Genomic DNA, 14769 nt, shown 5'->3' on the forward strand with positions numbered 1-14769 from the left:
GAAATGAAATGAAATGAAATGAAATGAAATGAAATGAAATGAAATAAAATAAATAAAATATAATATAATATAAAATAAAATAATAAATAAAATAGATAAAAATAACTAGTAGAAGGAAATAAAAATAGACACAGAAAATTCACATCTTCTGTTTTCATTATTTGATTCACCTGACAAACTTTCTCAACTTGCCACAGGTTTCTAAAGACCCACACTGAATTCCGGAACATATTTCATGCCTCTGGTACTCAGACCACACTCTGAGTAGCACTGGTCTACATGAGAGCATGCACTGTGTTTGTGCAGGTAAACGTCTCACCGGAGATGAGTCCCCACAGGGCAACCGCCTGCTCCTGGTCATTTCATGTCCCCCACAACCTGGAGCAGCAAACTCTACACGCGCACTTGGGCAGGCACTAAAAAATAAAGTATCAATAGAAGCACAGCCTTGGAAAAATAACTCCTGCTAAATTCAGGCAATAGGACTTCAGAGCCTTCATTACCACCCAGCCCTGTGGTGAGTCAATTAACTCCTCTGTGCCTCAGGTTTCTCATCTGTGAATGCGGGCAATAATAGCAATTTGGATTATGAGGCAGACGTGACACATTGCTGCTAAAGCATCGGCTCAAGTACAATGCAAAGTCAAGTACTAAAATCTCGGAAGCAAACTGCGATCTACACTCCCTGGGCAAGCTTTCACTGTAAAGCGCCAGATAAAAAATATTTTAGGCCTCGTGGGCCTTAAGGTCGCTGTTGCCATAGAGCAGTTACACATACAATGTCGAGGATGGGGAGTGGCTGTGTTCTAATACAACTTCATTTGTGGACACGGACATCGGAATCGCATATCGTTTTCAAATGTCACAAAATGTTATTCTTCTTTTGATTGTTTCCCAACCACTTAAAAATATAGACATAATTCTTAACAGACGGGCCATACAAACACAGGCAGCAGGCCAGAATTAGGCTGCTGGCCTTTGTCAACCCCTGTGCCTCGATTCAGTTACGAATGCCTGCTGTATGTTATCACCGTGGGTCTTTATTACAAACTGGGAAAGAAGGTGGGAAAAGTTGAATCTGCCACGTGCCAAGGATTAAAAGATTTTTTTAAAGTTTCATTTTGCAATAACTCAGATTTGGAAAAAAAGTTAAAAAAAACGGTACATGGGGCACCTTGGCAGCTCAGTCAGTTAAGCATCTGACTCTTGATTTGGGCTCAGGTCATGATTTCATGATTTGTGAGTTCGAGTTCCGTGTTGGGCTCTGTGCGGAGCCTGCGTGGGATTCTCTCTCTCTCTCTCTCTCTCTCTCTCTCTCTCTCTTTCTCTCTCTGCTCCTCCCCAACTCATGCTCTCTAAATTAATTAGTTAGTTAATTAATTAACAAACTTAAAAAAAGAAAAAGAAGAGGGGCACCTGGGTGGCTCAGACGGTTAAGCATCTGACCTCTGCTGAGGTCATGATCTCACAGCTTGTGAGTTCAAGCCCTGTGTCGGGCTCTGTGCTGACGGCTCAGAGCCTGGAGCCTGCTTCGCATTCTGTGTCTCCCTCTCTCTCTCTGCCCCTCCCGGCTTGTGTTCTCTCTCTTCCGAAAATAAATAAACTTTAAAAAGAAAGAAAAACAAAAAACAGTACAAAGAATTCTTGGTTGATTCCTAAAATGTCAACATTTTACCATATTTGCTTTATTGTTCTGCGTGTGTGTATATACACATTTTTTTTCCTGAACTGTTTAAGACTTGCACAGGTGATGCCCTTTTATTACCTAAAACCAAAGACATTCTTTTATATAGCCATGGTGCGACTATCAAAATCAATAAATTAATACAAAACTATTGTTTAATCTTTAGATTTTGTACTATCAAACTCAGGAAATTAACCTACAGGCCTAATTCTGACATCATCAGCTGTCCTACTAATATTCTGTATGTGCTAATGTCTTCTATCCATCACCTCCGCTAACTTCCCCAACTACCCAGTGAGTTTGATATTATTATCCCTGTGTTACCAGTGAAGCTGAAGCTCAGAGAAGTTAAGTAACTTGCCCACAGTCACCCAGAAGGCACAGCTGGGATTTTCACTCAAGTGTACCAACTTCCAAAGCCCTTGGTGTTCGGTATTGGACCAGGATCGCAGAGTTTGGAAAGGACTTCCCAGTACAAGGAGAAGGAGCTGGTGTTCCAGGGATGAGAAGGATCCGAGCAGGGAAAGCCATGACTGGTTCTCTGTTTCTCAAGGAAATGTCCGGTGGGGAAAGACAAAGGAGGCAACAAACGGAATTTTAGTTATTGTTACATAATAAGAAAAGGTTTTTTTGAAACACTTTCTAAAAGTAAAATATAACTTTTTAACTTATTTTAAAAACAGATACAGAACCTGACACAAAACAAATAAGTTAATGAATTCTTTAATGGAGAAAACCCTTGTAACCACCACCCTCCAGTTCAAGAAACAAAACCCTCCCAAACCCCAAAAGCCACTGCATGGGTGGGGTCCCAATCTCAGCTCCCCATCCCCATAAGTAACCACTATTCTTGACTTGTAGAGTTATTTCTCCCAGCGTTTAAAAACCAAATTAATGCCTGGGGGTGCCCGGGGGACTCAGTCGGTTAAGCGTCCAACTTCTGATTTCGGCTCAGGTCGTGATCTCACGGTTCGTGAGAGCGTCGGTCTCTGTGCTGACAGTGCAGAGCCTACTTGGGATTCTCTCTCTCCCTCTCTCTCTCTGTCCCTTCTCTGCTCGCATGTGTGTGCACTCTCTCTCTCTCTCTCTCCCTCAAAAACAAATAAACATTTTTAAAAAACTAAATTCAGATTTTTAAATGATCCACAAGTTGTACAAAATAATGCTAAAGAAAAAATTATTCTGATACTTGTTAAAAGGGTAAGGAGGACTTCCTTCAAGATGTTGCAGTAAGGGAGAGAGAGAAGTTTGAAGTCAAAGTAGAGCAAAGACAGCTGGGGATTTATAGCTGACCGGCAGAGTGAGGGGGCTGGGGGTGGAAAATTACAAGAGGGGATATCAAGACATTCTTGCTAAGGGCAAGTCGAGGACTTAGAAGTCAAAGGTAGGAGATGAGGAGCTTGATCGTGTGTCAAGAGTGGGGGGATTTTTCCTAAACTGACTTGGTCAGATTCTTTGCTTAACCAGGCAATGCAGGCCAGGCAAAGACAGGAGGAGCCTAACTAAAGTCTAGTCCGGGAGAGAAACAGAATCTATTTACAGAAAGAGCTTAATTTAACCTTACCTTTTATTTTCCAAAATAAGGAGTTAGCGAAATAAAATATTTAAAACAAATGAATTTTGTGCTATGTCAACTATAACTAATAAAGCTGGAAATTTTAAAAATATGTGTGTATGTATTTAAAAGCAATATTTGTTTGTTTATTTATTTTTCGAGAGAGAGAGCATGAGTGGTGGAGGCACAGAAAGAGAGGGAGAGAGATTCCAAGCAGGCTCCACTCTGTCAGAGCAGAGCCCAACGTGGGGCTCAAACCCACGAACCTTGAGATCCGGACCTGAGCTGAACTCCAGAGTTGGACACTCATCCAACTGAGCCACCCAGGTGCCCCCAAAGCAACATATATTTAAAAGCAAAATAGAACTACCTTATGATCCAGCAATTGCAATACCCTATGGGGTATTTCCCCAAGAACACAAGAACATTAATTCAAAGGGTTACTTGCACCCCTATGTTTATGGCAGCATTGTTTATAATAGCCAAGATATGGATATAGCCCAGGTGTCCACTGATTGTTGAATTGATAAAGAAGATGTGGTTGGGGACTCTGGGTGGCTCAGTTGGCTAAGATTTCAGCTCAGGTCATGATCTCACGGTTCATGGGTTTGAGCCCCACATTGGGCTCTGCACTGGCAGTGTGGAGCCTGCTTGGGATTATCTCTTTCTCTCTCTCTCTCTCTCTCTCTCTCTCTCTCTCTCCCCTGATATATCTCTCAAAATAAATAAATAAATGTAAAACAATTTTAAAATCTCTTAAAAAAAAACATGTGGCATATATATACAATGGAATATTATTCAGCCACAAAGAGAAATGAAATCTCGCCATTTGCAATGACATGGATGGAGCTAGAGAATATAATGCTAACTAAGCAAAATCAGTCAGAGAAAGACAAATACCATATGATTTCACTCATATGTGGAATTTAAGAAGCAAAACAGACAAGCAAAGGGGAAAAAATAAGAGGGAAAGCGTGCTCTTAATTCTAGAGAACTAGTGTGGTTACCAGAGGGGAGGTGAACTAGGCGACGGCCAGTAAGGAGTGCACTTGTCTTAATGAGCATGGGGTGAGGTCTGGGAGTGCTGAATTACTAAACTCTACACCTGAAACTAATATAACATTCCGTTAACTGGAATTAAGATTAAAACGCTAAATAAACAAACAAATACGCTGAGAAACAATAAAAGTGATTTCCCTCTGCAACTTAGTTTCCATTAAAGCTAAGACTTTCCAAGTGACAGTGAAGAGGACGTGGGATTTTCCGAGCTCAGGGGGAACGAGCCAGGACAGGATTTTAACTGAGGCTACAGGGACTGTTCTCCCCCAAGAGTCAAAGATACAGTATCATTTCACATCCAGCTGTCAGATTCCCTGCGGTGCAAGGCTGTTGAGGGACTCAAGTGCCAAACTGAAAGGCGGGGGTGCTGCTGCTTCTCCTATCTCTGAAAACCCAACCGTGCAGAAGTAGAAATGCCGCAAACCCGGGTGCTTTGGAGGGTTGGCATTTGGAATTGATTTTGTCGCAGTTGAACCATAATCTCTAAAACCAGCAGCGACCTAGCACGGTGGTTCTCAAATTTCTGCATACGCTGGAGTAACGTGGAACACTTGCAAAAATGTAGATTTCTGGACCCCACTCCTAGAGTTTCTGACTGAGAGCTTCTGGGACGATGGCCTGGAATTTGCATTTATGACAAGTACCAGGTGGGTGCAGGCACCACCCGTCGCGAACCGCCGTCCCCTTAGGTGTGTCGGCTCTCAGCTTCCCCTTCGGTCCTCTCCAGGCAGCCAGGGAGCAAGGAGACCCTGGTTGAAGTCCAACCCCGGGACGCCTTATCAAGCTGCTGACAGTCGGGCCTCCCGATTGCCGGTCCAAAGGGACCGTCCCACCCGCAGCCACTAGCAAAATCCAGATAGAGCCACCCTGGGGTCACGCGCCCGCCCGCGCCCCTGGGCTCCTCCGCGCCCCTCCCTGCCGCGGGCCACGGCTCCATGGTCGCGGGGCGGAGCCGGCGCGGGGCTGGATGCAGAGCCGACGAGGGGCGGAGCGGGGGCGGAGCGAGGGCGGGGCGGGGGCGGAGCCGGCGCGCGGCTGGCTGCAGGGCAGGAGAGGGGCGGGGCGTGGGCGGGGCCGGCACGGGACGGGCCGCAGGGCCAACGAGGGGCGGCGCCAGGCCGCGGGTCCTCGGCCGAGCGACGCGGGGCGGCTGGCCTGCGCGCTGACTGCGGAGCGGAGAGGCCGGAGGATGGACTTGCCCTGGGCTGCTCGCCTTCTCTCTCTGCTGCTGGTGCCGCTGCTGCTGGGCCCTGCGCGCGGCCTGCGCGTAAGTCCGCAGGAGAGGGGGCAGGCTGGCGGGGTCCGGGCTGCGGCGGCGGCCAGCGGGGGTCCTGAGGGCCGTGGGCGCGGGGCTCCCGAGTGCGCCCCGGAAGGCAGGCGGGCCGGCAGGCCGGCAGGCAGCCGACCGGGCGCAGGCAGTGGGCCGGCCCTCCCGTCAGGGGCGGGCCGGGCGGGGCGCGCGTCCTTCCCGGTAGCTCTGCGGCTCGCGTGCTCTGCCCGCGTTTCCCCTTTCGTTTGGACCCACTTCCCCGTCGGTGCAAGGACGGGGCGAGACGAGGTGCGCCCAGACCCTTGCAGCCTTGCAGGTTTCCGGAGCGCGCAGAATTGGAGGCGCCGTGGGCTCTGGCGTGAGGCGCCCTCCCTTGCCCATTTCGGGAGCTGCTGAGCGCTCCGGAAGGAGAAAAATGGGGTCAGGAGAGGCCCGCGCGATGGGAGCGTTGGATTGATTTCCTTCCAAGTGTTGTCTTTTCAAACATCTCGTCCCCTTCTCGGCACTCCCTGCTGCCTGCTTTTGGCTTGGGTTTCCCAGATCTTCAGGGTCTGGCGGTGCAGGCCAAGGGCGGGCCAGAGGTAGGCTGCAGGTGGTGGCCCGCGTTGCTGGAGGGGGGTCTGGCGGAGCGAGTAGGTGAGTTGGTGGGGCGGGCGAGATTGGCGGGGGAGATGGACAGCCCCAGTTCACTTGTCAGAGCTAAAGCGGGGGCCTAGGGGCCTCCAGACCGCCGCCTGGGGAGGCCAGCATCACAGCCGCGGAAAGGTTGGCGGGTGGGGGGCGGGCAGGCAATCGAAATAGGCACCTGTCTCCCTGCACGTTCGGCGAACCGGCTGTGGTTCCTCCGAAAGTTTGGGTGGGCCGAGGCTGGGGCGTGTTTTCAGTAGAAGGTGGTGGAATTTGGGCCCATTGGCTTGTAAATTGCACCGCTGGCTAAAAGGCTTTCAGTAACTTGCCTAGGCAGAGAGAGGTCATACTTTAAAACCAAGGGTGAAAATTTTAAGTAGTTGAAAAACACCTGCTGAAAACAGTGGACCATGGGGTTCTTGGGGAAAGATCACTAAAATCGAGTTCTTGCTAACTTCCATCTCTGGTCTGTGGTTTCCACGCTCCGTTTTTGTTTTTGTTTTTGTTGTCGTAAAGGCCTGAAGGAGCCCTTGAGTGAGAGCTACGCAGCTTTGAGAACCACTGGCCAGGGGGCACTGGGGAGCAGTTCCCCGGGAACATTGGCAGAGAGAGAGGAGGAGGGTAGATTTTAACCCGTACCTGGGAGGGTTGGGGGAAGGGAGAGATGGGCATTTATGGATAAGCTTGTGGACAGGGCAGCCCCCTGGGCTAACTTTACCTTAGAAATTAAAACAGAAAATTTAAAACTTTATTAACTTATTTCAGAAATAATCGTTATAGGTTCACAAACTATATTTATATATATATAACTATATATTAACTGTATATATATACACACACATATATTTTGAAAAATAACAATATTTCTCCCCAGAGCTTAGGAGGAAGAGTGGCACTGTTTTACATTTTTGCAAATCTCTTTCACGTCTGTCAAGTCCTTGCCAGGTCACATGTCACAGAGCCTCACGAGGGGTCCACTATGCACTCATGAGAGAATGAGAATGGAAAAGGCGGGTACAGCCTAGGGTTATCGTGGAAATCGTTTTGACCACATGATCCTCCTGCGAGGCTCACCCCAGACCACACTTTGCAAACTGCAAATTTAGGATAATGTTTTTCTTATTATAAAAACAAAAAAGTTCCTGTGCTTTGTGGAAACACTTTTACATATTTTTCAGAACACTGTAAGAAAATGAGAACTGCCCATCACGTTACAATCCGCTGTGTCTTTATTTTAATAATCAAGTGTAGCAACCGCCTGATTTGAGTGGCTTGGATTCCAGGCGGGTTGGGTAGATGTGAGTGGCCTTCAGGTTTTGAATGGGGACAAGGAAGCTCTAATATCCCACAAAGCTGACGCGGGTTCCTGGTTGCAGGCGGAGCTGACCTGGAAACCTCTCCTTGGCCACTGTCCTTTCTAAGGAGCTCACCTTCCAGAGCCCGCCCGCCCAGAACTGGCAGGGGACCCTCTTAGGAGCAGAGAAAAATGGCGATCTTCAGGCAGCTGTCCCTGCGTGCAAAGGCTGCCCTGGCCGCCGGCACTGTCTTCGTGTCCATGATTGTGTCCCGCTCCTGTCTGGCGGGGAGCCTTGAGCTCCGGGCCTGGCGTTGGCTGTTCCGCCTGCAGCTCGCCCTGTTTGCCAACTCGCTCATGCTCATTGGCTCCCTCTACATCTGGCGGAGCACAGTCAGCAACCTCAGCCACTGCCCGGGCGCCGAATCCGCCTGTTTCCAGCTCTGGAAGATGGCGGTTGTGGCGTTTCTGGCCCTGGCCCATTCCAGCTTCTTCACCATGCTCTTTTTAGTGGCCGAGGAGCCCTATCTCTTCTCCTTGGCAGCCTACTCCTGCCTCGGGGCGTACATCATCATGGTCTTCTTCCTCTGCACCCTCAGTGGCATGGAGCAGGCCTATCAGCTCGTGGCCTGGCGCAGCGGCAGGGTCGTGGGCGGCCTCGACAAGACAAGGAAGGTGGCGGTCAGGCCGGCCCTGGCGGTGGCAGTGACCGCTGTGCTCAGTGTGGCTGGGCTTCTGAACGCCGCCCAGCCCCCGGCCGTGAAGACCGTGCAGGTGCCCGTCCATCAGCTGCCTCCCTCCATGGACGGCCTCAAGATCGCGCTCCTCTCCGACATCCACTTGGGCCCCACCGTGGGCAGGACCAAGATGGAGATGTTCGTGAGGATGGTGAACGTGCTGCAGCCAGACGTCACGGTGATCGTGGGGGACCTCTGTGACGCGGAAGCCTCCACCCTGCGGACGGCGGTCGCTCCTCTGGACCAGCTTCGCTCGCGCCTCGGCGCCTACTTCGTCACGGGGAATCACGAGTACTACACGTCGGACGTCAGCAACTGGTTCGCGCTGCTGGAATCCCTGAACGTCAGGCCCCTTCACAATGAGAACGTGAGGATTTCCGCCACGGGGGCCCAACCCGGGGGCGCTGAGGACGACGACTGGATCTGCTTGGCTGGGGTGGATGACATCGAGGCGGACATCCTGCACTACTACGGCCACGGCATGGACCTGGTCAAGGCCCTGGGGGGCTGCCGCCCGGACCGCCCCACCATCTTGCTGGCTCACCAGCCCCTGGCTGCCAAGAGAGCCCTGCAGGCTCGGCCGGATATTAGCCTCATTCTTTCTGGGCACACGCATGCCGGGCAGATCTTCCCCTTGAACGTGGCAGCCTATCTCCTCAACCCCTTCTTCGCCGGCCTCTACCAGGTGGCCCAGACCACGTTTGTGTACGTCAGCCCGGGCACCGCCTACTATGGGATCCCCATGAGACTGGGCACCAGGGCAGAGATTACCGAGCTCATCCTGCGGCGGGCTCCTTGAACCTGGCCCTGCGCCCCTTCAGAGTCCTCGCCCTTCACCCTCCGTCCCTCTTCAGAGCGGGTGGCCTGCTTTACCCCCTACGGCCTCCGCTGCCCAGCCCTGCCCACGCACGCTCGGCCACAAGCCTGGCTTGAGCAGTAACTTGCGCTGGGGCCGCCATGGCGAGCACAGGCTGGTTTCCTCCGCAGATGGCCAGTTGCTTATTTATGTGTATCTGCGAGGCCACTGACGTCCCATATGTCAGAACAAGCGTCCCTTTTCCAGGTGATGTGGAGTGAGCCCTCCTTGTCCGCAGAGCTCACAGGGCCGCACCGAAACGGGGTTGCCTGAAAGGGACACCTCTGAAAGCAGAACAGAGAGGAACACTGGCGGTCTGAAACCCTCTTTAGGACTTGGGCAGTTTCCAGCATCACCGGAAGGAGCTTCTGGGGGAGGGGCGGGGTGGCCAGGTAAGCCAGAACAGGCAAGAGGGAGGCCCCTCTGGCCACTGGAGAAGAATGGTTTCTTTTCCCCACTGGCTCTGGCAGAGTCACCTTTACTGAGGACATCGGCCAAACCCGCGGGGACACAGGGCTCGTGCTGTCCCGGGCCTCGAGTGATACTTTTACCGCCTGTGCTCCTGGGCCTTTGGGATCGGGGGTGGGCTGGAAAGACACACGAGCACGGTGGTAGGCGATGGGATGCTAAGGGTTCCGCTGCTGAGGAACTCAGAGGGGGCTTCCCTCCCTCGGCTCCCTTTATGCACCGCTTGGGGGAGGTGATGAAGGACAGGCTACTTTTCCCTGTTTGAAGGTGAGGAGACTGAGGCCGAGGGAAGTAGGGCATTGGCAGAATGACAGGGTATGTAGGAGATTCCTGGCTAGAAGCCGCGTCCCCTGCCTCCTCTTCTGCTGTCCCGTGGGTAAGTAGTTGTATCTGTTACAAGCGAGTGCAGGATTCAGACACATCTGACTGTGCAAAGAGAACGCACAAGGGCTTAGAGCCTGCTGGTCTTTCAGAGTGGTTTGCTTGAGGCTGGTTTCCATTTGTCCACGATTACTCGGGCCAGAGCCCGGAAGGAGGTTGGCCGGTTTCAGTGTAGGGTGTCTGTTACCCTGGAAGAAGAGTCAGGAGGCTGCGTGCCCCTCCCCGGCGCCCCACCGCCACCCCTCACCCCGGGTTCGGGTCTGTGTCTTGTGAGGCACTGAGGTTTGCTCTCCACGGGGGAAGTTGGGAGCTGCGCGGGGAGCGGCAGGGCTTCGTGCTCTGTCGGGGCCTCCAGGCCTTCCCTTCCCCTGGGCCCCGGCTGTGGGTGGCTGGGACTGTCTTCCCTGCTGGGCGGCCTCTGCTCCCACACCCAGCCCTCCATCCCCCACCCCGTCAGCGTTATCCTGCGGCTCTGGCCATAGGACCGTGGTGCCATGCGGCCGGGCTCTCGACCCTCTGGAGTGACCCCACCCTGCCGGCCAAGCCTCTTGGGCCAGAGGCCAGATACCCTTTGACCCTGAGGCCGAGGTCAGTAAGCTCTCCTCTTAGAAAAAGTTGCACTGGGAAGCTTGGCGACCTCGGCTCAGCGGTGGCCCTTTTGTGATTGAGAGTCTTTCTCCACCGCCCTGCCTGGAGAGGCTCACCCGCTGCTCCTGGGTCAGGTAGCGGCCCGCACGCGACTTGACCTCACTGAGCCGCGGTTTCCCTCACCTGAAAATGAGGATAACTTAGCTACCTCAGGATGGTTTCACGGGGAGAGTATTGAGGCGTGGCGTCAGGTACGCGGGGCACAGTCACTCAGGAGGCACTGGGTGGTGTCGGTATTTAAACATCACGTGGGGCATGCCAACCGCGTCAGGCATGGGCGCCCGGAGGCACCTGTTCTGGAGCAGTAAAGCGGGGAGTGTGAGTGGGTAACCCGCTGCCAGGGGCCAGCGATCAGGGTCAAGGCGGCAGCTGCTGGGGTTTGCTTTCCTTGCCTGTGCTGCTGGGTCCCGTGCGCATTCTGCCTCAGGGGGTCTCTTCAGCCTCCTCCTTGCCTTCCCGTGTTCGACACACAGAGTCCCCGGGGATCCTGGGGGCCACCTCCCCTGTCGCAGGCAGCCACGATGCTGACGGTGAGCCCGCCAGGCAAGTTTCACGTGTCTCTTCGAGTCGAGATTTCAGTGGTTTCCTCGTTTTGTATCCCCTTGTGTTCCGTCGCCCTTGCGGCCGGGAGCAAGTTTGGAGAGCACCACCCCGGCCTTTCTTTCCATACGGCTGATAGACGGCGGGATCACAGGAGAGGTGGCCTTGCGCGGGGTGGCAGGCCACAGCTCCCAGGATCCGACCCCCTTCTCCACGGTGCCACGCCTAGCTCGCCGCCCCGTCCTGGCCTCGGGGTGACTGTACTTCCAGACCCTCCCTCTGCCTCGGGACCCGACCCTGTTTTGTGGATCGTTCTAGTTGCCTTTCCAGTTCTGTTTTGTGTGGATTTCACCAGACCACGCTGCCCGATGCCGCTTTTCTGGCACCTTCCGGCGCACCGGGTGGTGGTCGACTTGCCTACCCCGTTAGTGTGCCGCTTTCTTCAGTGTGGCTCTTTCTCACCCCGTGTCCTGAGCTTTGTGATGTCAGCTTCCTTATGTCTTGTCTTGCACTTTGTGTCTTTTTTCTCTTGGATGCCATCAGGCAGGGTCATCCTGTGTGCCTTGGGAGTACTCCGCACCTTCTCACGCCTGCTTTGTGTTCCACGACGTGGAATTGCTCCCGGCAGAAACTGGCGGGCCACTCCCCACGGCACCCTTTGCACCTCTGTTCTCCGTTCCTCCTCGTTTACTTGCCTTCTTTGTTTTGTTGGGTTTTGGCTGGGGGAGGCGGTGAGGAACATTTACTTGAAGCTTGAAAATTCTTTCAATTTTCTTTTAGTTTCCTTTTTTTTTTTTAATTTGTTAAACACAAGTTGAGATGTAATGCTTTATTTATTTTTTAATGTTTATTTATTTTTTTTATTAAAAAAAGTTTTTTTTTTTTAACGTTTATTTGTTTTTGAGACAGAGAGAGACAGAGCATGAATGGGGGACGGGCAGAGAGGGAGACGCAGAATCGGAAGCAGGCTCCAGGCTCTGAGCCATCAGCCCAGAGCCCGACGCGGGACTCGAACTCACGGACCGCGAGATCGTGACCTGAGCTGAAGTCGGACACTCAACCGACTGAGCCACCCAGGCGCCCCTAATGTTTATTTATTTTTGAGAGGGAAAGAGACAGAATGCGAGTGGGTTAGGGGCAGAGGGAGAGGGAGACACAGAATCTGAAGCACTGAGCTGTCAGCCCAGAGCCCGACGCGGGGTTCGAACTCACGAGCTGTGAGATCATGACCTGAGCCGAAGTCAGATGTTCAACCAACTGAGCCGCCCAGGTGCCCCAAAATGTAATGCTTTTTTTTTTTTAATTTTTTTTTGACTTAAAAAAATTTTTTTGAGAGACAGAGCATGAACGGGGGAGGGGCAGAGAGAGAGGGAGACACAGAATCGGAAACAGGCTCCAGGCTCTGAGCCATCAGCTCAGAGCCTGACGCGGGGCTCGAACTCACGGACCGCGAGATCGTGACCTGAGCTGAAGTCGGACGCTCAACCGACTGAGCTACCCAGGCGCCCCTGTAATGCTTTTTAAAAATGAACAATAGCGTGTGATAAATTCATGCTATTCCATCCTTTCCAAACATCCAAGCACCCTTTTCTCCCTTTATTTTGTTTTAAACTTTCTTACCGTGAAATGTAAAAACATTCGCAAAGTAGAGAGGATAGCATCGCGAATCCCCAGGTACTTACTCATCACGCAGCTTCAACATTAAGACCATCCTGCTGTTCTTTCCCAGGTACTGCTGCCTCATACTGTTTCTTTTTTGGCTGGAATATGTTGAACCAAGTCTTAGCATAGCTTCGCCCAAAAATACTTTACAAAAAGCGTACCCATAATGCCATTGTATCCAATAAAAGTAATAGTAAGTCTTGGTTTTTAAGTAATCTCTACACCCAACGTGGGGCTCGAATTCATAACCCCCCGATCAGGAGTCGCATGTTCTAGTGACTGAGCCAGCCAGGTGCCCTGGTAATAGAGATTCTTTAGAATCATTTAATACCTAGGTAGGAGATCTGGGGCTGGAAGCCCGGCCTTCTACCTCTCGATAAAGGTGTTTTCACCCCCCTCCATTTCAGGCTTAAGTAGTTGTATCTGTGACAGGTGAGCCCAGGATTAAATGCAATTAACTGTGTAGAGAATTTGTGTTCAGTTTTTCCTGATTGTCTCAGTTGTCTTTTTTTATCGTGATTAAAAACACCTAGTGTCAAATTGATCATCTCAATGATTTTTAGGTGTGCCATTCAGTAGTGTTAAGCGTATTTCCGTTGTTGAAGACTCCATTCCTTTTTAAGGCTGCATAACATTCCCTTGTAGGTACACACTACGTTTTGTTTATCCGTCCACCCATCCGTTCAGTGGACCTCTGGGTCGTTTCCACCCCTCGTCTGTTGTGAGTGGTGCTGCGACGAACACGAACACGGGTGTGCACACATGTCTTCGAGGCCCCGCTTTCTGTTCTTTTGCGTGCATACCCAGGAGTGGGACTGTCGGATCATATGTTAGTTCTGTTTTTCATTATTTTGCGGAAGCTCACTACTGTTTTCTGTAGCAGTTCCACGATTTTACATTCCCACCACGATGTACGAGGGCTCTGGTTTCTCTACGTCTCTATGTCCCTGCTTGCTCTCTTTTTTTTTTGATAATGGAGTGAGGTGATATTGTGGTTTGGATTTGCATTTCTCTGATGATTAGTGATGTTGAGCATCTTTCTCTGTGCATTTTAGCTACTAGTCCATCATCTTTGGAGAAATGTCAATTCAAGCCGTTCGCCTCTTTTTCAAATCAGGTTATTCAATTTTTGTTTTTATTATAGGAGGTCTTTATATATTCTCAATATTGACCCCTTATCAGATAAATGATTTGCAAATCTTTTCTCTCATTCCAAAGACTGACTTTTCACTCTATTGGTTGTGCCCCTTGACAGGCAAAAGTTTTTAAGTTGGATGTCCTATTTGTCTGTCTTTGTTTTTGTGCCTGTGCTTTGGTGTCATATCCCCAAAATAATTAACCGAATCCAGTGTTGAAGATTTTCCCCTTTGATTCCTTCTAGGAGTTTTATGGTTTTGGGTCTAATATTTAGGTCTTTAGGCCATTTTGAGTTAATTTTTGTATATGGTATAAGGTAAGAGTCCAATTTCATTTTTTTGTATGTGGATATCCAGTTTTCCCAACACCACGTCTTTTTTTTTTTTTTTAGTTTAATTTTGAAAGAGAGAGAGAGAGAACAAGCAGGGGAGGGGCAGAGAGAGAGAGAGAGAGAGAGAGAGAGAGAGAAAGAATATCCAAAGCAGGCTCCAGGCTCAACTGTCAGAAGTGCCCAATGTGGGGCTCAAACTCCTGGACTGTGAGATTATGACCTGAGCTGAAGTTGGATGCTTAATTGACTGAGCCACCCGGGTGCCTCTCCCAACACCGCTTTTTGAGGAGACTGTCCATTCCCTGTCAAGTGATCTGAGAGTCCTTGTGAAGACCCGTCTGAGCATATATGTGAGGGTTTATTTCTGGCCTCTCTAGCCTATTGCATTGGTCTGTTTGTGTTTTTATGCTGGTATCACGCTGTTGATTACTATAGCTTTGTAATATCTTTTGGTATCCGGAAGTGTGAGTCTTCCAACTTTGTCCTCCTTTTTCAAAATTGTTTTTGGCTACTTGGGGTT

The 14769-nt window shown here is 51.0% G+C and overlaps 2 protein-coding genes across 5 annotated transcripts in view; both read left to right on the forward strand.

Moving 5' to 3' along the window:
• Positions 1-5360: 5360 nt before the first annotated feature.
• GLB1 (galactosidase beta 1) overlaps positions 5361-14769 on the forward strand; it is an 87820-nt gene continuing 78411 nt past the window's right edge. For 3 of the 4 annotated variants that reach the window (XM_040479657.1, XM_040479658.1, XM_040479656.1), the window contains exon 1: positions 5361-5565. In XM_040479657.1, the coding sequence (XP_040335591.1) occupies positions 5488-5565 (78 nt within the window). In that variant the 5' untranslated portion in view covers positions 5361-5487. The remainder of the gene's footprint in view (positions 5566-14769) is intronic. The other variant, XM_040479655.1, reaches the window with a different exon arrangement.
• TMPPE (transmembrane protein with metallophosphoesterase domain) lies at positions 6384-9070 on the forward strand. The gene has a single exon (XM_040479659.1). The coding sequence runs from the start codon at positions 7682-7684 to the stop codon at positions 9023-9025; it is 1344 nt and encodes a 447-aa protein (XP_040335593.1). The 5' UTR covers positions 6384-7681; the 3' UTR covers positions 9026-9070.

This window comes from Herpailurus yagouaroundi, unplaced genomic scaffold (genome assembly GCF_014898765.1).
Source record: "Herpailurus yagouaroundi ecotype Mexico unplaced genomic scaffold, PumYag 159, whole genome shotgun sequence".
NCBI classification, from domain to species: domain Eukaryota; kingdom Metazoa; phylum Chordata; class Mammalia; order Carnivora; family Felidae; genus Herpailurus; species Herpailurus yagouaroundi.